Below are 26121 nucleotides of genomic sequence, written 5' to 3'. Positions count from 1 at the left end.
AGTAGACAGCGAGTAGGAAACATTCTATTACTTAGAGTGTTTAAGGAGTGGCAGAATGGCCTTGTCAGTAAAAGGGAGGGGAGTGACAGGTATAGCGTTCTTTGTGCCAGGTAGTTATGTATTTCACGCCCTTTAATTTCAAAGGCCCTGAACCTACAAGGTATAGATCAACTTTCTGTATTTTTTTAGTGTGGAAACTGAGGTTTTAGAGAAGCCTATAAAATTTGTCTACAGTTCCATAGCCGTAAGCGTCTGATTGATAAAGCAAACCCAGGTTGTTCTTTGTAGAAGAGCTGTTACACTGCCTTTAGTGGGTAACTACTTCATGAACTCAGAGTCCATTATGATTGTGTAAAGTATGACAGTCTGGCATTTCTACCAAGAAATGAAGGCTTGCATGGGGCAGAATGACAGCACTTGGTGGTTAGGAAGAGAAGAAAGTCTTGTATAATGGGATAATTAGAAACACCAAAAGGGAAAGAGAGGTACCAAAGTTCATCATTCTGTTCATATTTTGGCCTCATGATATATCAGGATTTTTGACAATGAAGTTGGTGGATCCAATTTTGATTTTTTTAGAGAAACATTTATTGTTGGGATTTATTGCTCTGGTTTTATATGATACAAGAGAAAAAAATGAAGCCTTAGAGTAAAAATAAGTCCTTTCCCCCCAACTAGATTTTTATCTTAAGTTAAAACCAGTCAACTAACTTCTTGTTTTTAGTGAAGATCGTGTTTGTTAATAATACATTTTTTTGAACTTGTCATTGGTTCATGTGAAGTAGACATACCATAGTAAACTGGCATATTTTATCTAGCTGCTCTCTGGTAAACCATCATGTTATATAGAGGTTAAAGAGGTAAAGTGGGTTCATATTTTTGGTTGTTTTGTTGGCAAATTTTCTCTCTGCTTTTCTGTACACTGAAAATATTTGCATAATTACGATTTTTGAGAATTGCATAACCCTATTTGTATTTAATACATGCCTTTAAACAAATGAAAAAATATATTAAACTTTCATTGTACCACCAGATGGCGCTCTCTATTAATCCAGATTAAGATGCCCACACCATTTTCTGAATTATTTTGTGTTACATGTATTGTTAGATTTTTGGCATGAATATATGGTCAAATAATAATGGGATCTAGAATTCACAAGTAAAAGAGGAAGTAGAATAAATGAGTTGCTAATGTCTAGCCCCAGGATATATCGAATAAACCAATGTTTAATATAGTTTCTGGAATTTAATCATTAGTCATTAGAATGATGTTAGAATAAAATTTAGGATTAGGAATATAGCTGTTTTATATTTTGCCACATATGTTTGTCTTTCCTTATTCTGGGTTTTTCTTTGATTTTAGCAATAGTTTTTGTTTATCAGCTGCTTTTGACATTAATGGTTTCTCTTGTTATAAATTAGTTTTTATACTATTAGAGTAACTTTATTCCAATTATGATGTACTGGAATTTGGATTCATGAGATTTTGTCATATTTTCATCACATAAGCATGGAACATTTGAGCTTGATTTGTTTAACAAAATGAATAAACATCATCTCTGAATATATTCACTTGTGTCCATTCTTTCTCTTTTCATGAATGTGATTTATTATTTCAGTAATAAAGGATGTTAAATTAGTAATCCTAAATAAAGCTTTTATATTATCCTCATTAACTTTTTTTTTTTTTTTTTTTAGCTAAAAGGAATGATAGGCGAAATTGATCTATGTTGAAAGTCAGCCTGAAAGCTATTGAGAGCGTGATCTGTTAAGTAACATAGCAGTAAAGGCCTTTTACTGTTGCCTTTGTGAAAAGCAAACTAAATAGTTATTTTCAAAAGCAAACTATTTTGCCATTTAAAAAACTTGAAAATAGACATCTGAAACCTAACATTGTTAATGTAACACATTTTAAACATTTATTTATTTATTTATATTTATTTTTGAGACGGAGTCTCACTCTGTCACCCAGGCTGGAGTGCAGTGGCGCGATCTCGGCTCATTGCAACCTCCGCGTCCTGGGCTTACGCCATTCTCCTGCCTCAGCCTCCCGAGCAGTTGGGACTACAGGTGCCCGCCACCACGCCCAGCTAATTTTTTTGTATTTTTAGTAGAGATGGGGTTTCACCGTGTTCGCCAGGATGGTCTCGATCTCCTGACCTCGTGATCCACCCGCCTCAGCCTCCCAAAGTGCTGGGATTACAGGCGTGAGCCACCGCGCCCGGCCGTGTTGGCCATTTTTATGCCTTCTTTGGAAAAATGTCTATTCAGGTCCTTTGCCTGTTTTTTTAAAAGTGTTTTTTTGGTTTCGTTTTTTGCTAATAAGTTTAAAAAATTTTTTTAGATATTAACTTCTTAACAGAGATACGGTTTGCAAATATTTTGTCCCAATCTGTAGGCTGCCTTTTCATTTTGTTGATTGTTTCCTTTGCATTGCAAAAGATTTTTAGTTTGATGTAGTCCCACTTATTTTTGCTTTTGTGGCTTGAGCTTTTTTTGTGATAGCTCAAAATCGTTGTCAATCAGTATGAAGGAGGTTTTCGCTATATTTTCTTCTAAGGAGGGGTGTGTGTGTGTGTGTGTGTGTGTGTGTGTGTGTGTGTGTGGTATAAGGGTCCAGTTTCATTCTTTTGCATTAGATATTTAGTTTTCCCAACCCCGTTTATTGAAGAGACTGTACTTCCGCCATTGTGTCTTCTTGGCAGGCTTGTCAGGAATTACTTGACCATATGTGCTTGGATTTATTTCTGGCTTTCTATGCTGTTTCATTAGTCTGTGTCTATTTTTATGCCCATACCATATTGTTTTGATTACTCTAGCTTTATAATACTTTTTTTTTTCTTTTGAGACAGGCTATTGCTCTGTTGCCCATGCTAGAATACAGTAGCATGATCATGGCTCATTGTAGCCTTGACTTCCCTGGCTCAAGTTCCTCCCACCTGAGCCTGCGACTGCAGCTGTGTGCCAGCATGCCTGGTTAATTTTGAAATTTTTTGTAGAGACAGGTCTGTTTTGCCCAGGCTGATCTCAAGCTCCTGGGCACAAGTAATCCTCCTGGCTCAGTTTCCCAAAGTGTTGGGATTACAGGTGTGAGCCACTGCACCCATCCTATAATATGATTTGAAATCAAGAAGTGTGATGCCTCCAACCTTATTTTTCTTTCTTAAGATTGTTTTGACTACTTGGGGCCTTTTGTGGTTTCATACAGATTTTACAGTTTTTTTCTATTTCTGTGAAAAATGTCATTGGAATTGCATTTGTTTGTATATTGTTTTAGGTAGCATGGACATTTTAACAATATAATTCTTCCAGTTCATGAACACAAGGTATCGTTCCATTTGTCTTCAATTTTTTTTAAATCAGTGTTTTATAGTTTTCAGGGTACATATCTTTCATTCCCTGGTTAGGTTTATTCCTAACTTCAGTCATTCATTACTTAATGATGGGGTAAATTCTGAGAGATGAGTCATTAGGTGATTTCATCATCGTGGGAAACTCAGAGTGTACCTACACAAACTAGCTGTCTCTGCATCTTGGCTGTCATGGTATAGCCTATTGCTCCTAGGCGACAAACCTGTATAGCGTGTTACTGTACTGAATACTGTAGGCAGTTGTAGCACATGGTGTTTATATATCAAAACAATTAAACCTGGAAAAGGTACAGTACAAATTGCTATAAAAGGTAAAAAACGGTCTGGGTGCGGTGGCTCACACCTGTAATCCCAGCACTTTGGGAGGCTGAGGTGGGTGGATCATGAGGTCAAGAGATAGAGACCATCCTGGCCAACATGGTGAAACCCCATCTCTACTAAAAATACAAAAATTAGCTGGGCACGGTGGCATGCACCCATTGTCCCAGCTACTCGGGAGGCTGAGGTAGGAGAATCGCTTGAACCCGGGAGGTGGAGGTTGCAGTGAGCCGAGATTGTGTCACTGCACTCCAGTCTGGTGACAGAGCGAGACTCCATCTCAAAAAAAAAAAAAAAAAAAAAAAGATTAAAAACGGTACACACATACAGGGCACTTACCATGAATGGAGCTTGCAGAATTGTCAGTTGCTCTGGGTAAGTCAGTGAGTGAATACTGACTGAATGTGAAGGCGTAAGACGTTACTGTAGGCTTTGTAAACACTGTACACTTAGGCTAGAATAAATTTATATTAACATTTATTGATTAATAAATTAACCTTAGCTTACTGTAACTTTATTTAAAAACTTAAAAAATTTTTTAAACTTCTTGACTCTTGTAATAGTTTAAGACACACATTGTACAGCTATACAACAATTTTCTTTATATCCTTATTCTGTAAGTTTTTGTTATTATTGCTTTTTTACTTTTTAAGCTTTTTTGTTCAAAACTAAGACACAAACACCCATATTAGCCTAGGACTCCACAGGTTCAGGATTTTCAGTATCCCTCTTTCACCTTCACATCTTACCCCATGGAAGGTCTTCAAGGGCAGTAACGCACATGGAGCTGTCATTTCCTATAGTAATAATGCCATCTTCTGGAATACCTCCTGAAGGGCCTACCTGAGGCTGTTTCACAGTTAACTTTTTTTAATAAGTAGAAGGAGTACATTCTAAATTAACAGTAAAAAGTATAGTAAATACATAAACCAGTACCGTAGTCATTTATTATCAAGTACATAATTGTATGTGCTGTACTTTTATTCGACTGGCAGTGTAGTAGGCTTATTTACACCAACATTACCACAGACATGTTAGTAATATGTTGTGCTACCATGTCACAATAATTACAGTGTCTCTAGGCAATAGGAATTTTTTATTTCCATAATAATTTCATGGAACTATCACTGTAAATGTGGTCTGTCATTGATTGAAAGGTCATTATGCACAGCCTGACTGTATTTTATTCTTTTATTGTGTTTTCTCTTTCAGATCGATCACTATTGGTATAAATAAATGCAGCTGATTTTTGTATGTTGATTTTGTATTCTACTTTACTGAATTCATTTATTAGCTCTTTGTTTTTTTTTTTTTTTTGAGACGGAGTTTGACTCTTGTTGCCCAGGCTGGAGTGCATGGGTGCGATCTCTGCTCACTGCAACCTCTGCCTCCCGGGTTCAAGCGATTCTCCTGCCTCAGCCTCCTAAGTAGCTGGGATTACGGGCGCCTGCCACCATGCCTGGCCAATTTTTGTGTTTTTAGTAGAGACAGAGTTTCACCACGTTTGGCAGGCTGGTCTCGAACTCTTGACCTCCGGTGATCCACCTGCCTCGTCCTCCCAAAATGCTAGGACCCTCACCTGGCCTAATATATATATATATATTTATTTATTTTAATGGAGTCATTAGTATTTTCTACATAAAGGATTATGTTTTCTGCAAATAAGGATAAGTTTACCTTTTCCTTTCTGATTTGGATGCTGTTTATATCTTTTGTCTGATTGGTCTTGCTAATATTTCCGATTCTGTGTTCAATAGAAGTGGTGAGAATAGATACCCTTTTCTCGTACCAGATCTTGGAAGAAAAGCTTTCAGTTCTCCCCCACAGATTATGATGTTTGCTTTGGGTTTTTCATAAATGGCCTTTATTATGTTGAGGAAGTTTCCTTCTATAGTTCTGTTGAAAGTTTTTATTGTGAAAAGATGTCGAACTTTTGTCAAATGCTTTTTTGTTCATTTATTGAGATGATCATGTGGCTTGTGTCATTCATTCTGTTAATGAGGGGTAATCACCTTGATTGATTTGTGTATGTTAAGCCAACCTTATATCCCAGGGGAAAATCCCACTTGGATGTAGTTGGATTTTTAAAAAAAATTTATTTAGCTACTGTATCTTTTTATTGGAGAGTTTAGTCCATTTACATTTAAAGTAATTATTGACAAGGATTTACTGTTGCTGTTTTGTTAACTGTTTTCTGTTTGTTTTGTAGTTATTTTGTCCTTTTTCTCTCCTGTTGTCTTGTTGCTTTTTTATAATGTTATGATTCTTTGTGTAACTTCTATAGGTGTTTTTTTTTGTAGTTATCAGAAGACTTGTATCAAATATCTTATCATTATCCGTGTTAAGCTGATAACAGCTTAACTTCTTTCCATGCGGGAGCTCTCATTTTTACCTTCCTTACCCTCAAATTATATGTTATTGAGTCACAATTTAGATCTATTGTATTATGTATTTAAGATAATTTAGAGTTATTTTTAGTACTTTTGTCTTTTAGGTTTTATACTAGGATTATAATTAACTTCACTGTTATAGTAATAAAATATTCTTTTTATTTTGCCTGTATATTTAACTTTACTAACAAGTTTTATACTTTTTTTGGTATAAAAAACGAAAAACATATATGTTGTTGTTTAGCATCTTTTCATTTCAACTTGAAGAACAACCTTTAGCATGCTTGCAAGGCAGGTATAGTGGTGATAAAGCACCCTGGCTTTTATTGGTCTGAGAACACCTTTATCGCCCCTTCAGCTTTAGAGGACAGGATTGCTGGGTATAGTATTCTTGGCTGACAATTTTTTTTTCTTTCAGCACTTTGCATATATAATTCTATTCCCTTCAGCCTGCAAGGTTTCTGTTCAAAAATCTAATAAGATACAGAGATTCCCCTGTACTTAGCAAGTTGCTTCTTTCTTTCTTACTGCTTGCAAAATCCTTTCTGTCTTTAATTTTTGACAATTTGATGATAATGTATTGCCTCTGTGTGGGTTTTTTTTTTTTTTCCTGGTTTTTTTTTTTTTTTTTTTGAGACAGGATCTTACTGTGTTGCCCAGGCTGGAGCGCAGTGGTGTGATCATGGCTCACTGTAGCCTTGACCTCCCTAGGCTCAGGACCTCCTACCTCAGTCACCCTAGTTGCTGCGACCACAAGCACTTGCCAGCATGCCAGGCTAATTTTGTATTTTGTGTGGAGACAGTGTTTTTCCAGGTTGCCCAGGCTAGTCTCAAACTCCTGGGCTCAATCCAGCTGTGTTGGCCTCCCAAAGTGTTGGGATTATGGGCATGAGCCACCACATCTGGCCTGTGTGGGTTTCTTTGGAGTAATCCTATTTGGTATCAATTTGTCTTCCTGAATCTGGATTTGTATTTTCTTTCCCAGGCATGGGAAGTTTTCAGCCATTATGTCTTTGAATGTGTTTTTAGTCCTTTTCTTTCTCTTTTTTTGCAACTCTGATAATGCCTGTATTGTGATGGCTTCACTTAAGTCCCTTAAGTCAGCCAGCAGTCCCCAACTTTTTTGGCACCAGGGACCGGTCTTGTGGAAGACAGTTTTTCCATGGACTCGGGGTGGTGGAGTAGGGTAGGTGGGAGAGGTGGAGGGTTTTGGGATGATTCAAGTGCATTACATTTATTGTGCACTTTATTTCTGTTTTATTTTATTTTTTATTTCCATAGGTTTTGGGGGAACAAGTGGTATTTGGTTACATGAGTAAGTTCTTTAGTGTGATTTGTAAGATTTTGGTGTACTGTCATCACTCGAGCACTAAACCCAATTTGTAGTCAGTCTTTTATCCCTCACCCCTTTCCCACCCTTCTCCCCCAGTCCTCAAAGTCCATTGTATCTTTCTTATGCCTTTGAATCCTCATAGCTTAGCTCCCACTTATGAGTGGGAGCGTAATTTACATTCCTGAATTACTTCACTTAGAATTATGGTCTCCAATCACATCCAGGTTGCTGCGAATGCCATTAATTCATTCCTTTCTATGGCTCAGTTGTATTCCATCATACATATACATACCGCAGTTTATCTACTTGTTGATGGGCATTTGATCCACATTTTTGCAATTGCGAATTGTGCTGCTATAAACATGAATGTATTGAGCACTTAATTTCTATTATTACTACATACTCACCATAATGTAGAATAAATGGGAGCCCTGAGCTTGTTTTCCTGCAGCTATGTGGTCCCATCTGAGGGTGATGGGAGACAGTGACAGGCATTAGATTCTCATAAGGAGCATGTGCCCTGGATCCCTTGCATGTGCAGTTCACAACAGTTTGTGCTTTTATGAGAATCTGATGCCACTGCTGATCTGAGGGGTGGTGGAACTCAACTTTGCTTACTCGCCCACCACTCATCTCCTGCTGTGTGGCCTGGTTCCTAATAGGCTGCAGACCAATATCTGTATTGGTCTGTGGCCTGGGGGTTGGAGGCCCCTGCCTTAAGCTGTCTTTACTCTTTTTCATTCTTTTTTACTTTTGCTTTTCAGATTGGATGATTTCTAGTGACCTCTTTGAGTTCACTGATCTTTTCTTCTGCTTGATCTAGTCTGTTACTGGACTCATCTTCTGACTTTTTGGTTCAGTTATTATGTTTTTTCATTTGTATAATTTCTGTTTGGTGCTTTCAAAATATGTTCTGTCACGTTGTTGAGTTCTCAGTTTGTTTATGCATTGCTCTGTTGAGCTCAGTGATCATCTTTATGACCATTTTTCGAAATTCCTTGTTGGGTAAATTACATATCATTTCCTTAGGGTCAGTTTCTGAAAATTTACATGGTTCTTTTATCTGGAACATATTTCTCTGTTTCTTTATTTCCCTTACTCTTGGTTTTGGCTTCTGTGCGTTAGATAAGACTACTGCCTCTACTAGTCTTGCGAGACTGGTGTTGTGTAGATGATTCTTACCAGTTAGGCCAGCCAGAGTTTCTAGGTACCTCTAAAATCTTTTTGTGTGTCCAAACTACACTCTTTGTTCTTTCTTACTGGTCTCCAGGAATTAGGGTGTGCCAGGTTCTGCCAGATGAGTTAGAAGCCAGTTTCTTGAGATGCAGGTGGGAAGATTAGTGTGTTAGATGTGTGTTGCAGTTCATTCTGTCTTTCCGGAGAAGCTGAGAGCCAGGGCTTATCTCCCATTCATTCCACACTAAGCTGGAGAGAGGATCTGTGGCAGATGCCTGCACACTTATTTAGGCTGCACTGTCTCTTGTTGTCCACAGTTCAGAAAAACTCATGAATACCAAGACCCTGTTGCTCTTAGAGCTAGGTGATTTAGGAACCAGATCCTCTAAGAGAACTGCAAAAGTTGGGTCACTATATGCGTGTTCCAACCCTTCACTCCTTAGTTAGAAGCTGGGTGTTGGGGATTCCTTCGTGATTGTTTGGCAGAGTGCGCAGGGAGGGGTTTGTGTGCAAGTGTGTCTAAACTTTCTCTACCTGTTTGGATGTGGATGTTTTCTCAGTTGTCCCATGTATAGGAGACTCAGCCAGTTTCTGGCTTTCTCTCAGAGGAAATTGATCTGTGTATAGATGTTTATTCAGTGCTTCTGTGGGAGGAAGTAAAGCCACGGGCTTCCTTTTCCATCATCTTGCTGATGTCACTGCTAACACATTTTCAGATCACATTTTTAGGTGGTTTTGTTTCTGGTTATGCCATTCAGATAGAAACCAGGAGTATTTAAAAAAACAATACGTTTTACTAGCGTGGCATATTTAAGAATTGATTCTTATTTTTCCTGGGTATATTCTCTTAGAAGATTAAATACTCGAGGATGAGAAAATAATATATGGAATTTCAGGAAGTTTATATTATATGTCTATTTTAGTGCTGTTCATTAGGAAAGGAAAAAGTTAGATGAATTGTCACATGACGGTTTTCACAGAGCAGATTTTTATAGCAGCAATGACTAAAATAAAATGACTATTTTATTATTATTCCCTCCTCCCCACAAGCTCCACAAGCTCCCCTTCCAATTTTTTTGGTGTTTTTTTTCCCCTTCTGACTTAAAAAATTGTATTGTTTACTGGTAACCAGGCATGCACACATGTGTACGTATGCATATTAAATTTAATTTTATCTGATGGGTTAATGAATCTGAGAAGCAGTGTTTGGAACTAGGAGGACATTGTAGCTAATGAGATCCTGAATTGGGGCAGAGGTCCAGCTGGGATGAGGGTAAAGTCATGAATTTGAAAAGAGAAGATAAAATAATCAAGATATTTGCTTGATTAAATGGTTAAGGATAATGAAAGAAAGAGAGGAGCAAGAATGACATTCTTATTTCTCCCCTTACATCACCAACTAAGTTGGGGGAGTGTGGAAAAGCAATGTTGGAGGGAGGAAGAGAGAGGGAAGGGCTGAATGGAGAAATGAATTCCATCTTGGATATGTTTAATTGGCATTATCCAAGTTGGTTATAAGAATGTGATGCTTGGGGCTGAGCACAGTGGCTCATACCTATAATCCCAGCACTTTGGGAGGCCAAGGTGGGCGAATCACAAGGTCAGGAGTTCGAGACCGGCCTGGCCAAATGGTCCAACCCTGTCTCTACTAAAAATACAAACAATTAGCTGGGCATGGTGGCGGGCACCTGTAATCCCAGCTACTTGGGAGGCTGAGGCAGGAAAATCCCTTGAACCGGGAAGTGGAGGTTGAGTGAGCCGAGATCATGCCACTGCATTCCAGCCTGGGCGATAGGGTAAGACTCCATCTCAAAAAAAAAAAAAAAAAAAATGTGTTGCTTGGAGAAGGGATGAAGGCTAGAGATACGCCACATTTTCTTATTTTAAAAAGTCCTTTCTTGTTTTTCTCATCTTGACAAGTATCCAGTAATTAATGTGTATTTTTAAAGTGTGATTTCTCCTTAAAACGATTATGATAAAACATTATTTGAAAAACGATTTTATAACATAGTCAGTGGAATTGCATGACTAAGGAAATGTAGATTTTTGGAGTTAAAGGTTTGGTATCTTATGGACTCTTAACAGTAGCAGGTGAAATTAGCAAGGAAAAGTATGGGATACAGAGAAAAGGACTTGTTCTATGCAAGTGATTTGTAGTTATAGAGTGCTTTCATTATATGTATTTTGTCCTTTGATACTCATAGCAGTTACCTGAATATAGTAGATGGTGGTATTTATATTTCGAAATGAAGAAACTGATCTTCATAGTGTGGATACAGGGATAATTTTTTAAAAAATTCTTTTTATTATAATTGTCTTATTGAATGGTTACAAGTGTTCTCATTTTTTATTCATTTTTGTAAATGGAAGCAAGAATGAAATGAAGGAAACTGTATTAATACAGTACTCTCTTCCACCATTGAATCTCCTGTCCAGATTCAAATGGTAACATTTTACCCCATTTATTCTCTTTGCCCTTTATATATGTGTACACACACACACATTTCCCCTCTGAACTTAGAACCAAAATGCTCCTATATCCCTGAATATTTCATCATTTGTCTCCTGTGTTAGTCGGTTTTCACACTGCTGCTTAAGACATACCCGAGACTGGGAGGGAAAAGATGTTTAACTGGACTTACGGTTCATATGGCTGGGGAGGCCTTAGAATCATGGTGGGAGGCACAAGGCACTTCTTACATGGTGGCAGCGAGAGAAAATGAAGAAGCAAAAGTGGAAACCCCTCAAAACCCATCAGATCTCATGAGACTTACTAACTATAATGAGAATAGCGTGGGAAAGACTAGCCCCCATGATTCAATTACCTTGCCCTGGGTCCCTCCTACAACATGTGGGAATTCTGGCAGTTACAAGTCCAGTTGAGATTTGGATGGGGATGCAGCCAAACCATATCATTCTGCCCCTGGCCCCTGCCAAATTGTATGTCCTTACATTTCAAGACCAATCCTGCTTTCCCAACAGTCCCCCAGAGTCTTAACTCATTTCAGAATTAACCCAAAAGTCCACAGTCCAAAGTCTCATCTGAGACAAGGTAAGTCCCTTCTGCCTATGAGCATGTAAAATAAAATCAAAAGCAAGGTAGTTACTTCCCAGATACAATGGGGATACGGGTATTGGGTAAATACAGCTGTTCCAAATGGGAGAAATTGGCCAAAACAAAGGGGGTTACAGGGCCCATGCAAGTCTGAAATCCAGCAGGGCAGTCAAATTTTAAGGCTCCAAAATGATCTCCATGGACTGCAGGTCTTGCATCGAGGTCATGCTGATGCAAGAGGTGGGTTTCCATGGTCTTGGGCACCTCTGCCCCTGTGGTTTTGCAGGGTACAGCCTCCTTCCCGGCTGCTTTCACGGGCTGGTGTTTAGCGTCTGTGGCTTTTCTCAGCACATGACCCAAATTGTTAGTGGATTTGCCATTCTGGGATCTGGAGGATGGTGGCCCTCTTCTCATAGCTCTACTAGGCGGTGCCCCAGTAGGGACTTTGACCCCACTAGGGTGCCCCAGTGGGGGCTCTGACCCCACATTTCCCTTCCACAAGGCCCTAGCAGAGGTTCTCCATGAGGACCCTGCCCCTGCAGCAAACTTGCCTGGGCATCTAGGCATTTCCATACACCTTCTGAAATCTAGGCAGAGGTTTCCAAACTTCAGTTCTTGACATCTGTTTCCCTGCAGGCTCAACACCACGTGGAAGCTGCCAAGGTTTGGGGCTTCCACCCTCTGAAGCCACAGCCTGAGCTGTACATTGGCCCCTTTCAGCCACAGCTGGAGCAGAGAGGCTGGGACATAGGGCACCAAGTCCCTAGGCTGCACACAGCATGGGGACCGTAGGCCCGGCCCATGAAACCACTTTTTCCTCCTGGGCCTCCTCACCTGTGATGGGAGGGGCTGCTGTGAAGGTCTCTGACATGGCCTGGAGGCATTTTCTCCATGGTCATGGGGATTAATATCTTGATATCTTATGGACTCTTAACAGTAGTAGATGAAATTAGCAAGAAAAGTATGAGGTTAGAGAGAAAAGGACTTGTTCTATGAAAATGATTTGTAGACTCCTTGCTACTTATGCAAATTAGGCTCCTTGCTACTTATGCAAATTGCTGCAACTGGCTTGAATTTCTCCCTAGGAAATGGGTTTTTCTTTTCTGTCTCATAGTCAGGCTGCAAAATTTTTTCCAGACTTTTATGCTCTGCTTCCCTTATAAAACTGAATGCCTTTAACAGAACCCAAGTCACCTCTTGAATGCTTTGCTGCTTAGAAATTTTTTCCGCCAGATACCCTAAATCGTCTTTCTCAAGTTCAAAGTTCCACAAACCTCCAGGACAGGGGCAAAATGCCACCAATCTCTTTACTAAAACATAACAAGAGTCACCTTACTCCAGTTCCCAACAAGTTCCTCATCTCCATCTGAGACCACCACAGCCTGGACCGTATTGTCTGTATTGCTATCAGCATTTTGGGCAAAGCCATTCAACAAGTCTCTAGGAGGTTCCGAACTTTCCCACATTTTACTGTCTTCTGAGCCTTCCAAACTGTTCCAACCTCTGCCTGTTCCCCAGTTCCAAATTTGCTTCCACATTTTTGGGTATCTTTTCAGTAGCGCCCTGCTCTACTGGTACCAGTTTACTGTATTAGTCTGTTTTCATGCTGCTGATAAAGATATAACTGAGCCTGGGAAGAAAAAGTGGTTTGATTGGACTTACAGTTCCACATGGCTGGAGAGGCCTCAGAATCATGGTGGGAAGTGAAAGGCGCTTCTTACATGGTGGCAGCAAAAGAAGATGAGGAAGAAGCAAAAGTGGGAACCTCTGATAAACCCATCAGATTTCATGAGACTTATTAACTATAGCAAGAATAGCATGGGAAAGACCAGCCCCCATGATTCAATTACCTTGCCCTGGGTCCCTCCCGCAACACATGGGAATTCTGGGAGATACAATTCAAGTTGAGATTTGGATAAGGACCCAGCCAAACCATATCATCTCCTAATAACAAAGACTTTACATGATGACAGTACATTTATTAAAATCAGGAAATTATCATTGATATCTATAGAACTTACATTTCATCAATTGTCCCAGTAATGTCAGGGACAACAAATTTGTCAAGCTCTACAAGTACTAAGGAAGGGCAGTGCCACATAAATAAAGCATACTGTTAGATTGAAATTAGAGCATTTGTAAAGAGGTTGCCTTCTGAGATTATTAATGGCCGGGAGTCTCTGTTAATATATTTGCCTACGCTATATCCTACAATTTGACTTTGAATTTTAGGGAGAGTAGGGAGTAGTAGAGAGCAAATTATTTTTATTTTTGCCATTTGACCCTTTCCAGTGCCTGACAGAACAGTAGCGCATGCCCAGAACATCCTTTGGAGGAATCCTAGCATTGTTTTCCTCACTTAGCTTTAATCCTTTCTTTCTTGTCTTTCTTTCATACTTACTAAGCATGTGCTGAGCACTGATTTAAAAATGATAGAACTATGTGTATGTACTGTGCCGAGACCAGCTTGGTCAGGGAGACCCTAACCCAGCGGCGCTAGAGGAATTAAAGACACACACAGAAATATAGCGTGTGGAGTGGGAAATCAGGGGACTCACAGCTTTCAGAGCTGAGAGCCCCAAACAGAGATTTACCCACATATTTATTGACAGCCAGTGATAAGCATTGTTTCTATAGATTATAGATTAACTAAAAGTATTCCTTACTGGAAACAAAGGGATGGGCTGAAATAAAGGGATGGGCTCTGGCTAGTTATCTGCAGCAGGAGCATGTCCTTAAGGCACAGATCGCTCATGCTATTGTTTGTGGTTCAGGAATGCCTTTAAGTGGTTTTTCCACAGTGGGTGGGCTAAGTGTTCCTTGCCCTCATTCTGGTAAACCCACAACCTTCAGCATGGGGCGTCATGGCCATCACAAACATGTCACAGTGCTGCAGAGATTTTGTTTATGGCCAGTTTTGGGGCCAGTTTATGGCCAGATTTGGGGGCCTATCCCCAGCAGTGCTGATCGTGCTGTTTTATTCTTAGGGAATAGGTTGTTTGGGCAGCAACCACTTAAAAACATTTCTGAGTAAACTTTTATTATATTTTATAGGGATGTAAAAGTGGCCCTTTATAGACTCTTTTGTTTGTTTGTTTGGACCCTCCTTGGTATTTTTATTTTTTAGAGATTGGGTCTTGTTTTATTGCCCAGTATTTCTTTTTATTTTTTAGAGATTGGGTCTTGTTTTACTGCCCAGGCTGGAGTGCAGTGACTCCAGCACTGCAGCCTTGAATTCCTGGGCTCGAGCATCCCTTCTGCCTTAGCCTCCCAGGTAGCTGGGACTATAAGCACATGCCATTGCACCAGGCTTTCCTTGATATTTCTTAAACATGCATTAAACATTTCTTAAGGAATGCCTCAATGCAAACGTGAAGAAACCGTATCATTCTTCAAGGCCTTTGTGCTTATTGTTCCCTTTACCTTAATTACTCTTTCCCCAGATAGCTGCATGGTTTGTTCCCCCAACTTCAGATCACTAGTCAAGTAGAACTTTCCCTGACCAAATGATAACTACCTTTCCCTCCCCCTTTCTCACCTGTACTCCCTATCCATTTTCTCCATAAAATTCACCACATTGATACACTATTACTTTCACATGTTTGCCTATTGTATACTGTTTTCCATAGGAGTATAAGTTCCATGATGGCTGGATATTATCTGTTTAGTTTACTACTATATCCCCAGAGCCTTTAACAGTGTGTTGATGTAGTAGACCCTCAGTAAATCTTTGTGAGGTGAATGCATGTGCTGCTATTCTGAGTCTGAATGTGACAGATTTTTTTTTTCCTAAAAAAATAGCAGTTCCGAGGGAATTATTTAAATACTACAACTTAAGTGCTGTCTTTCTGAGTAGGGGAGCTTTAAAATAATTTATTTTAGCACTTTTCTTTCAAAGGTTTTATTTTCTATTATGTTATTGGTTTGGTTGGTTCTACACAATTTTCTTACCAAACATATTGGAAAAAAAAAGATTGCCATGAGTTAAATATCAATTATTTTGTTTTTTAATAAAAAAAAGTGTTTTCTTATTATTTAATGTCAGTCTTGTTTCAGACAAATTTTAGAAGAATTAATTACATCCAGTTTTACGGGTAATGTTTGTACTTGCTGGGGTATTTGAGAGGTTTTTTTTTTAAAGATAGAAAATAAAGATAGAAAATGTTCTTTTTTTTTTTTTTTTTTGAGATGGAATTTCAATCGTGTCACCCAGGCTGGAGTGCAGTGTTGTGAACTTGGCTCACTGCAACCTTTGCCTCCTGGGTTCAAGCAATTCTTCTGCCTTAGCCTCCTAAGTAGCTGGGACTACAGACGCCTGCCACACACCCAGCTAATTTTTGTATTTTTAGTAGAGACGGGGTTTCACCATGTTGGCCAGGCTGTTCTTGAGCTCCTGACCTTAGGTGATCCGCCTGCCTCGGCCTCCTAAAGTGCTGGAATTACAGGCGTGAGCCACCGCGCCTGGTCAAGATAGGAAGTGTTCTGTGAACTTATTTTTTTGAGTGATCACAATCACTTGCCTTCTATTAATGCTTCATTTTAGGAAATGATTGATTAAATAGTCTGTGGAAACTTTCTTCTAATCAGCAATGTGGTAACTCTTTTGAAGTTTATTAAGGTTGTGCAGGAACTTTAGTTGTAAAATGTTATACCTACATGTCATCTTTTAGCATTGCCAAGGCTTCTTTACAGGAAAACGTGAACGTGACATAGATAACCACGGGTGACTAGGTCATAGCAAAATATGTTAGTAGCTTTAAGATTACTTAAAAAGGAATATTTTAAAGAACATTTGTTTCCTTAATAAAATATTATATAATGAAATATAATATTAAAAAAGTCCCATTCTATTGAGTGTATTTGCTAGGAGAAACCTTTTGGAAATGTAAAATAACTTTTGTCCGAATACTATTTATGAAAATTCTATTTAAACTTTTGGGTTGAAATGTGAAATCTTTTAAATATGATAGCATCTGAGTCAATGGCTTCTTAGCTGGCATTTCTGTGTATTTGCTCAGACTCCATATCCTAAATTAACCAGTGTTTTGTTGTTGTCTTTTTTTTTTTTATTTGAGACTGAGTCTCACTCTGTCACGCAGGCTAGAGTGCAGTGGTGTGATCTTGGCTCACTGCAAGCTCTGCCTCCGGAGTTCACACCATTCTCCTGCCTCAGCCTCCTGAGTAGCTGGGACTACAGGCACCTGCCACCAAGCCTGGCTAACTTTTTTGTATTTTTAGTAGAGATAGGAGTTCACCGTGTTAGCCAGGATGGTCTCGATCTCCTGACCTTGTGATCCGCCCTTCTCAGCTTCCCAAAGTGCTGGTATTACAGGTGTGAGCCACCATGCCTGGCCAACCAGTGTTTTTTTTTCACTTCAACCTGGTAGTTATAGTACTGGCTGCCATTCTTTCTTTTTTGGTAAAATAAGGAAAAAGCAATAAAAGGAAGAAATATATGATATTTCTAAGTTTAAATAAATGCATACACTTTTTTTTTAAAAAAGCTTTATTATGTAATTACATACTGTAAAATTCTCTTATTTTAAGTGTATATAATTCAGTGGTTTTTAGTATGTTAACAGAGTTTCACAACCCTCATCACAGTAGAATTTTAGAATGCTGTCATCACTTGAAAAAGATCCCTCCTGCCTGTTTGCAGTTACTCCTAATCTTCCTCCATCCACTGCTCCAGGTTCTTTTGCAGGTTTGCTGTTAAGTTGTTTATAAGTGGAAAACGTTTTTGTTTTTGTTTTTGTTTTTTTTTTTTTGAGATAGAGTCTCCCTCTGTCACCCAGGCTGGAGTGCAGTGACTTGATCTTAGCACACTGCAAGCTCCGCCTCCCGGGTTCACACCATTCTCCTGCCTCAGCCTGCCTAGTAGCTGGGACTACAGGTGCCCACCACCATGCCCGGCTAATTTTTTGTATTTTTAGTAGAGACTGGGTTTCACCGTGTTAGCCAGAATGGTCTCGAGCTCCTGACCTCGTGATCCACCCGCCTCGGCCTCCCAAAGTGCTGGGATTACAGGCATGAAGGAAAACATGTTTTTATGACTTGTTTCTTGGTTTTCCTGGTAGTTCGCAAACATACCCAGCCCATAGTATAGCTGACCATGAGCAGTGAAGGGCTAGTCAGTGCTCTTGGGTAAAGAACAAAGGGCTTTGTGGTATGGAAAGAGAAGGATTTGTTCCTTGTTTCCTGCCTGATCCTGGATAATATTTTCACATACATAGTTTCTCTTTGAGATCCTTATGCTTGTTTGGTGTGTGTCTCTTTCCCTGGGCATCCACTACTATGATGCTGCCTTAAGAATTAACGTTTACATCTCAGTTGATTTTGCCCTCCTCTTCTGTTCCTCCTTGGGCAAAATTCTCTACCCTTTGCAGTTTCCCTCTCCAATGAATAAAACCAAACCAAATCCAATTCTTACTTCTTTTAATCTTGGGTATTATGAGGAAAGAAATAAAACAAACTTATAATAATTTTAGAAGGATTGATACTTCTGGAGAGATGAAGAAATAATTTGCATCTTTAAACCTGTATCATTAGCCTCAACGGAAGTGACTTGGCATTTCAAAAAGCTGACAAAGTAGAGTAAAATCAGCCCGCCAGTATAAAGGAATTTCGTTTGGAATGGTGGAATTACCGTAGTAGGAGACACAGTATTCACAGTTGCATTTGGAGATTCACCTCTGTCATGGTCTCAGCTGGCTCTCTCCATTTTTTCTTTATGTTTTGGGCCTAAGTTTCTCAATCTTTAAAATGGGGTGGTAATATTACCCACCTTGCATATTTTTTAGGATTAAACCAGACAGTGTATTTGGAAATATGATGAATAATGTCGTATTTATTTAGTAAGATGGTAGTTTCCTCTAAAAATACTCCCTTAGCTGTTTTGGCAGTAGTAACCCAGATGGCTCAAGGTCTTAGCTATCCTTTGTAAGCTAGAGACTGCCTAAATTTTTGTACCATACCTTGTGCTGGGTACAGAACATACAGAGATCAATAAAATGAAGTCCCTATTCTCAAAGAGATCACTGTTTTTCAGAAAAGACAGATAAAACAATTAACTGTAAATCATTGTGATAAATGTTATTTAAAAATTGCTCTTGAGGCATTGGAGAAGGCTTTATAGAATAAGTCTTAAAAGGAAATTACTGTTAGTTAGCATTAAATTCTTTGTTCCTCATCATATTTGCTTTATAAAAAATATTTAAGAAAGCTTTTCTGTTTGCTAGTTCATCATGGTTATCAGAAACTGAAGAGAAATTTCTTCTCAGAAGAGCACATAGTGGTTTTATCTTACTTCTCAAATCATATGAAAGCTACAAGGCAAGTGTATTGAGATCTCAATAAAATTCCTGTTCGTTTTTTAGACATGTAATGTCTTTTACATTATTTATACTTAATAATGATTTATCAGTCAGCCTAATATTTCCACTCTCTGCAGGGTTTCCATAGCTTAAAACTGTCATTTTTATCTGAAAGTAGTCATGTAGTACTATACAAATTTCAGAGGTATGTGTATGTATATATGTGTGTGTGTATATGTATGTCAAAATTTAAATTTGAATTAGCATTTAAATAAAAAGCAGTCATCAGGTACTGCAATGTTATATTTTTTGGCTGTCTATTACAGTATAGCTGAAACTCTTCACGATGGGAGGGCACTGTTCATTTTACCAAGAATGTACCTTGTTCTACCTTGTTCTTATATCGTGTCCAGACTTTACCTGCTGTAACTTGAGGGTTTTTTTTTTTTTTTTTTAAAGACAGGTTCTCCCTCTGTTGCCCAGGCTGGAGTGCAGTGGCAGGATCTCGGCTCACTGCAACCTCTGCCTTCCAGGGTTCAAGCGATTCTCACACCTCAGCCTCCTGAGTAGCTGGTACTGCAGGCACGTACCACCACCCCCAGCTAATTTTTGTGTTTTTAGTAGAGATGGAGTTTTGCCATGTTGGCCAGGCTGGTCTTGAATTCCTGGCCTCAAGTTATCTGCCCACCTCGGCCTCCCAAAGTGCTGGGATTGTAGGCGTGAACCACTGTGCCCAGCCCACATAATAATCACATCAAACGCCACTGTCTCTACAAAGGCTGCATCAATATTGTTGGCCGACATTCATTCTTACCTCTTCTATGTTCCTCTGTCATTTGTACTTATTACTATAACCATTATATGATTATTAGAGTTCAAGCTCCTTGAAGACAGGATTTGTGTTTTGTCATCTTTGTTTAATACTTTGGTCAAAATAGACACATAATGGATAACTGGTGATTTAAATTGGATCTAGAAAACTCACATTTGATGAAAAAGGCTTTTATTATTCTTTAACCCCTCTTAGAATTTGGGCTCTAAAATCAGGGATTGTTAAATCTCTTGTGTGTTCTGTTTGCTGCTACCAACATTCAAATGTAATTCACACTGACAGTGTGCAGTGGCTCATAACTGTAATCCCAGCAGTTTGAGAAACTGAGGCAGGTGGATTGCTTGAACCCAGAAGTTTGAGAACAGCCCGGACACCATGGTGAAATCCTGTCTCTACAAAAAATACAAAAATTAGCTGGGCGTGGTGTTGTTATGTGCCTGTAGTTCTAGCTACTTGTGAGGCTGAGGTGGGAGGATCACTTGAGCCTGGGAGGCAGAGATTTCAGTGAGCCAAGATCTTCACCACTGCATTCTAGCCTGGGCAATAGAGTGAGACCCTGTCTTAAAGGGGGAAAAAAAAGTGGCTTAAACAGGATAGAAGTTTATTTCTCCTTCACATTGGTCTGGACACGAACTGTCCAGTATTGGTAGAGTATTTCTGTCATCTTCACCATGGGGGTTTTGTAACTGGATCCAGGGTAGCAGGTTCATTCCTTATTGTTTCCCAGCAAATGGAAAAGAGGAAGAGGCCAGGAGAACACAGGCCCAGTGTGGTTAATGGCAAAATATATCATTTCTGTTTACATTCTACAGGAGAGGCTGAGAAATATAGTCTTCCTGTCAGGACAGCCACGTTTCTAGCTAAAATTCAGAAGCCTTTATTACTTAAAGGAAGAATGGGAAAATTGATATTAAAGATAGTGATTTTTGCCATAGTTTTCAGATTTATTTCCATTTTTAAAAATAGTAGATCAATTGTTCCAGAAATCAAAACATTTGAGTATTTGACTGAGTCATCAGACCTAGCAGATTTTTTAAATTATAGAGTTGATTCCCTTACTATAGGTGATACAGAAGGTGATACAAGAGTCTTCCCAGTGAGAACTTTACCATGTACTTTAGGAGACAGAACTAATTGCAAATGAAAAAAGAGTAGATGCATATTGTGGCACATTCTGTGTAACATGCTGTTATGAGTGTAGACATTTACAGGAGATAAATATTTCCTATAATCTAATATAGAGGAAAACAGGAAACTTAAAGGTTTAGAGTTGGAAACTGAAATGGTGCGAGAGTGTAAACTGGTAATGGAATTCAGATTGGGTGAATTATCTTTCTCTCTCTTACTCTGATAATGAATTCAGAGTGGATGAGCTTCCTCCCTTTTGCTCTGCCTAATCTCTGAGGTTACCTATTATTTTTCAGCCTCGGTTACCACATCCAGATGTTCTTTCTTAGCCCAGTTACTCTTCTTTGGAACACTTGATACTATTGAACATCCCCCCACCCCCCTGTTTTTGAAAACAGCTTTTCTTTGTAATGACCTCAATCTCTACTTTTACTGCCTTTCATTTTCTCCCTAAGAGTTAGTACTCTGCTTTTTTGCTCTTTTTGTTCTTGGTACTGCAACTCTCATCTTAAAAGAAGGGGTGTGTGTGTGTGTGTGTGTGTGTGTGTGTGTGTGTGTGTATGCATCCAGTTAAAGATTGTGGAGAATGCTCTAGAACCTTGCTATTCAAAAATGTCAACTGTGGATGGCAGCATGGGCATCACTGGGAACTCGTTAGGATGCAGAACCTTAGGAGCTACTCTGGGGGCCACAGAATTAAAGTTTTCATAATATTTCCAGTTGATGTGCATGCACATTAGGGTTTGAGAGACACTGATCTAGAATTCACTGTACATTTCTCCTTCCCTTCTCTCTCCCTTCACCCTGCCATCCCCCTTTTTTTCTGACTAGAGTGCAGTGGTACCATCATAGCTCAAAGAGACTTTGAACTCCTGGGCTCAAGCGATCCTTCTGCCTCAGCCTCCCAAGTAGTTAGACCTGCAGGCACTCACCACTACGTGTGGTGTGTAGTTTTTAATTTTTATTAGAGACCACTGTGGTTTCACTATGTTACCTGGGCTGGTCTCAAACTCCTGGCCTCAAGTTATCCTCCCACCTTGGTTTCCCAAAGTGCAGGGATTACAGGTGTGAGCCACTGTTTCCGGCCCACTGTGTGTCTCTTTAACCTTTCTTAGTTTGAGACTTACTTGCTAAAAATAATTAAACCCTCCAGCTATTACTCTGTAACTATTTACCTTAATGTGTAAGCTTCAAAACATTGTTATGTTGTAAATTGTTGTGTTAGAAATGATGAGACAGAGTGGAAAGTAATTGGGAGAGGCAGCTCTGTTTAGAGTAGTCATAGATGTCCCAGATGTATGTTTGCCAGTTTATGGATGTCATTTCTCAAATGTAAAAGCAGAATATTTGGGGATAAGTTGCATGTGCATAATCTTCCTGCTGTGTAATTAAAGAATTTGGGGAGGCATTACTTTTAGTTTTAGTATATTGTAATTATTAGCTTTAATGTTGTTTTGTAGAGCAGTGTCACCTTTAGATAAACAGCATGTACTTAAAACAGAAGGCTACGTTTAGAAAAAGCTTTATTTTATTTTTATTTATTTATTTTTTTTTTGAGACGGAGTCTCGCTCTGTCACCCAGGTTGGAGTAGAGTGGCGAGATCTTGACTCACTGCAATCTCTGCCTCCAGGGTTCGAATGATTCTCCTGCCTCAGCCTCCTGAGTAGCTGGGATTACAGGCACCTGCCACCATGCCTGGCTACTTTTTGTATTTTTAGTAGAGACAGGGTTTCTCCATGTTGGCCAGGCTGGTCTCGAACTCCTGACCTCAAATGATCCACCTGCCTTGGCCTCCCAAAGTGCTGGAATTAAAGGCGTGAACCACTGTGTCCAGCTGCTTGATTTTTATTGATATCTCTTACCATATACGTACATTTTTCATAATCAAATAATTTATAGAAGTCTGTTAGGAATATGATTCTGAATATTTGGCCTATTTTGCAGATATTACTTTTATTTTTCCATTTTTACTTTATTAATTTTACAAGCAATATGTGAAAATAATCTTCAGAAATTTTAAAAAATATTGTGAAAGAATGTATTCAAAGGTATGAATAATTGTACAGCTAAGACTTGTATTCTTGTATTCATATGTGAGTTTCTTGGCAGTGTTTTTCACAACTTTTTGACCATGAGCTGAAGAACTAACATTTTGTAGCACACCTCAGTTCATATATGCCTGTTATATGTTACTGAAACAAAAATTTGTATTCTTGCCATACCGCTTAGCAATTCAGTGTGCTCTTCAAGCCCACAGTGAACTTTTCCCTGATCACATCCGCTTTCCTCACCACCAAGTTACCTGACTCAGTTTCATGAAATTTGTGGATACATTTAATTAATATGCAGTATGCTATTATTTTGCACATTTTTCGACTTATGTAAATGGTTTCACACTGTGTACACTTATCTGTAACCTTTTTTAATGTCAGTGTTATATTTGAGATTTAGCCATGGTGATACAAGGCTTTTTGAATTTGTCTTTGTTTCCCCTTCTTGCCAACACTTAGTAGTTAAAAATTTTTTTTTCCAGTATGTTGGGTGCAAAATGGAAGTAACTGTCGAGTTAAAAAGCACTTTCACTAATTACCAGTGAGACTGTGCATATTTTCATGCTTATTGGCCATAGATTTCTTCTGTGAATTGTTCATTCATATCTTTTTGCTTATTTTCTATTGGACTGGTTGTCTTTTTCTTATTAATTTCTACATTTAATTTTTGAAATGTCTTTGATTTTTATTTGTTGTTAATCTTGTGAGCATATCTTATGCATTTAATAAATAAATTATTTTTACAGTAGGGTATTACTATTCTTGATTCAACTATGCTAAGTGAAGAAGCTGTTTTTATAAATTAGTTTTAAAATCTTAGAATGGAGGGGAAGTTTCTAGGAAAGCAAAATGAGTAAAATCAGTAAGGTTCTTGAAGATTGCCAAGACACATGTAGCAGACTGCTGCCAGTACCATTTGGAAATTTGAGCATGTGACTTCTGTAAGCTTCCATTATAATTATATAAAACCGAAAATGCTTCTAATATGCTGTTATGTTTATTTTAGTTTTTAATATTTGCTTTTTTTGTGTGTGTGTGGTTTCTTCTTCTAAATTAGGTCCTCGATGGGCTTCCTGGAATATTGGTGTGTTTATTTGCATCAGATGTGCTGGAATTCATAGAAATCTTGGGGTTCATATATCCAGGGTCAAATCAGTCAACCTAGACCAATGGACAGCAGAACAGATACAGGTAAACATTACATTACCAAGAAATTATTTAAAATATTTAAAATGATTTCAAAAGATGTAACCCTTCTTACATCGAAGGATTAACACTGAAAAGTAATTTTGTATGTTGAAATGGCATATGCCACATATAAAATTGGAATATTTGAATTTTCAGTTCACAGATGTTTATTTCGTTTTGTGTCTATAGTAAAGTCAGTTTTTAATCTATACTTTCTAAAATGTTGATTTTAAAGTGTTTTTAAAATATTTCTTTTGTTGATAAAATTTGCCCGTATAATTCCATAGTTTTATTTTTTTATCAGTAGAAGGAGCCCGGGTAAAGATAAAGTAAAAAACCACCTCTAGCCTAAAAACAGACTTGAATAATTTCCTTTCTGTTTTGAGATGTTCTTAGTTTTCAGACAAGGCCCAGGAGTTGTAAGACAACCCAGTGAACAAATGTTCTCATGACCAACCTTAAACTTATTTATGAGTGGTTTAACTCTGCTAGAGGTAGATTTGTAGTTTTAAAAGTTTGCCATTTCCCAATGTGACAGTCTTAAATTCTCAAAATCTTACTTTTTATCTTTAAGGTTGGCCACCATTGTAAAAATGATTACTTCTACTGGTCTTATTATGTAATTCACAGTGAAGTTACACCACTTATTTATGCCCTTTTGAAATTACTTTTAAGTCACTGCGAAGTGCTAAATACATAAAATATATGTGGTTGAGACTCAGTGACACACCTCAGAATCTTAACCCAATACTTTACATGAATGGGGTGAAATAAGGGTAGAAAAACAGAATGGAGATATTCAGGCTATAAAGACAAGCATAATTTAGTTGGTTCCATCTTAAATTAGTTTTTAAACTTTTCGCTGGCTAGAGCATAAAAGGAAATGCAGTCTCCTATGTACTTTCAAGATCCTTGAGGAGAAAACATACTAGTTATATCAAAGAAGCAGACCTTTTTAAACACTTCCTGTAAGGCAATGTTCTTAATATCTCTGTAGAATATGGTAACAGATGTCATGATGTTGTAAGTCTTTTTTTGTTTGTTTGAGACAGGGTCTTGCTATGTTGCCCAGGCTGGTCTCAAACTCTTGGGCTCAAGCGATTCTCCCATGTCAGCTTTCCAAGTACCTGTGACTACAGGCATGCACCACCATGTCCGGCTGATGTTGTAACTCCTTTTCAAGAAACTGTGAGGTGTAGCTTGACAGTTTAACTTGGTGTTTGTAATGGGTTATGGAGGTACAAAGCATTCATGACCGAAGTATCTTGCTTTTTTAATGGCTTATTTCAAACTAAGGATGAAAATGAGATCCTTCAACAGTTCAGTTATTCAGAAATATTTTTCTCAATTAGGTTGTTGAGAGGAAATGAATAGCAGATTATTTGAGATGGACAGCTATATAGCTTAGAGTAGAATTTTCTAATCAGAGGGCTGCAGTTCACTGGTTTTCTTTGGCATAGGTTACAAGCATATGGAAAAAATACTGGATTTTTTTTTTTTAACAATGTAAGGATTTTAAAAACAGTTATTAAATACTACATAATATTTGAAATTGTATTTGAACATCATTTGATTCCATTTGTCAACTTCTTGACAGGAATTGCTGTGTGGCCCCCCTGCTCTCACCATCTTTTTTTTTTTTCTTTTTGAGACGGAGTCTCACTCACGCTGTTGCTCAGGCTGGAATGCAGTGGTGGTGTGATGTCTGCTCGCTGCATCCTTTGTCTCTTGGATTCAAGCGATTCTCCTGCCTCAGCCTCCCAAGTAGCTGGGATTACAAGTGCGTGCCACCATGTGTTGCTAATTTTTGTATTTTTATTAGAGATGGGGTTTTGCCATGTTGACCAGGCTGGCTCGAACTCCTGACCTCAAGTGATCTGCCTGCCTTGGTCCCCCAAAGTGCTGGGACTACTGGCGTGAGTCACTGGACCTGGCCTCCTATGTTTCTTTTTAAAAAATTGAGGT

At 38.6% G+C, this 26121-nt stretch overlaps 1 protein-coding gene across 6 annotated transcripts in view; it reads left to right on the top strand.

Annotated features, from left to right (window-relative positions):
* SMAP1 (small ArfGAP 1) overlaps positions 1 to 26121 on the top strand; it is a 185250-nt gene that overhangs the window by 38229 nt on the left and 120900 nt on the right. For 4 of the 6 annotated variants that reach the window (XM_005552591.4, XM_005552590.4, XM_065543862.2 and 1 more), the window contains one exon: positions 24026 to 24159. The exons of the other annotated variants lie outside the window; for them this stretch is intronic. In XM_005552591.4, the coding sequence (XP_005552648.1) occupies positions 24026 to 24159 (134 nt within the window). The remainder of the gene's footprint in view (positions 1 to 24025; positions 24160 to 26121) is intronic. 6 annotated transcript variants of the gene reach the window in all.

Source organism: Macaca fascicularis, chromosome 4 (genome assembly GCF_037993035.2).
Source record: "Macaca fascicularis isolate 582-1 chromosome 4, T2T-MFA8v1.1".
NCBI lineage: Eukaryota > Metazoa > Chordata > Mammalia > Primates > Cercopithecidae > Macaca > Macaca fascicularis.
The sequence above is the reverse complement of the archived record's forward strand: the minus strand, read 5'-3'. Positions and strand labels throughout refer to the sequence as shown.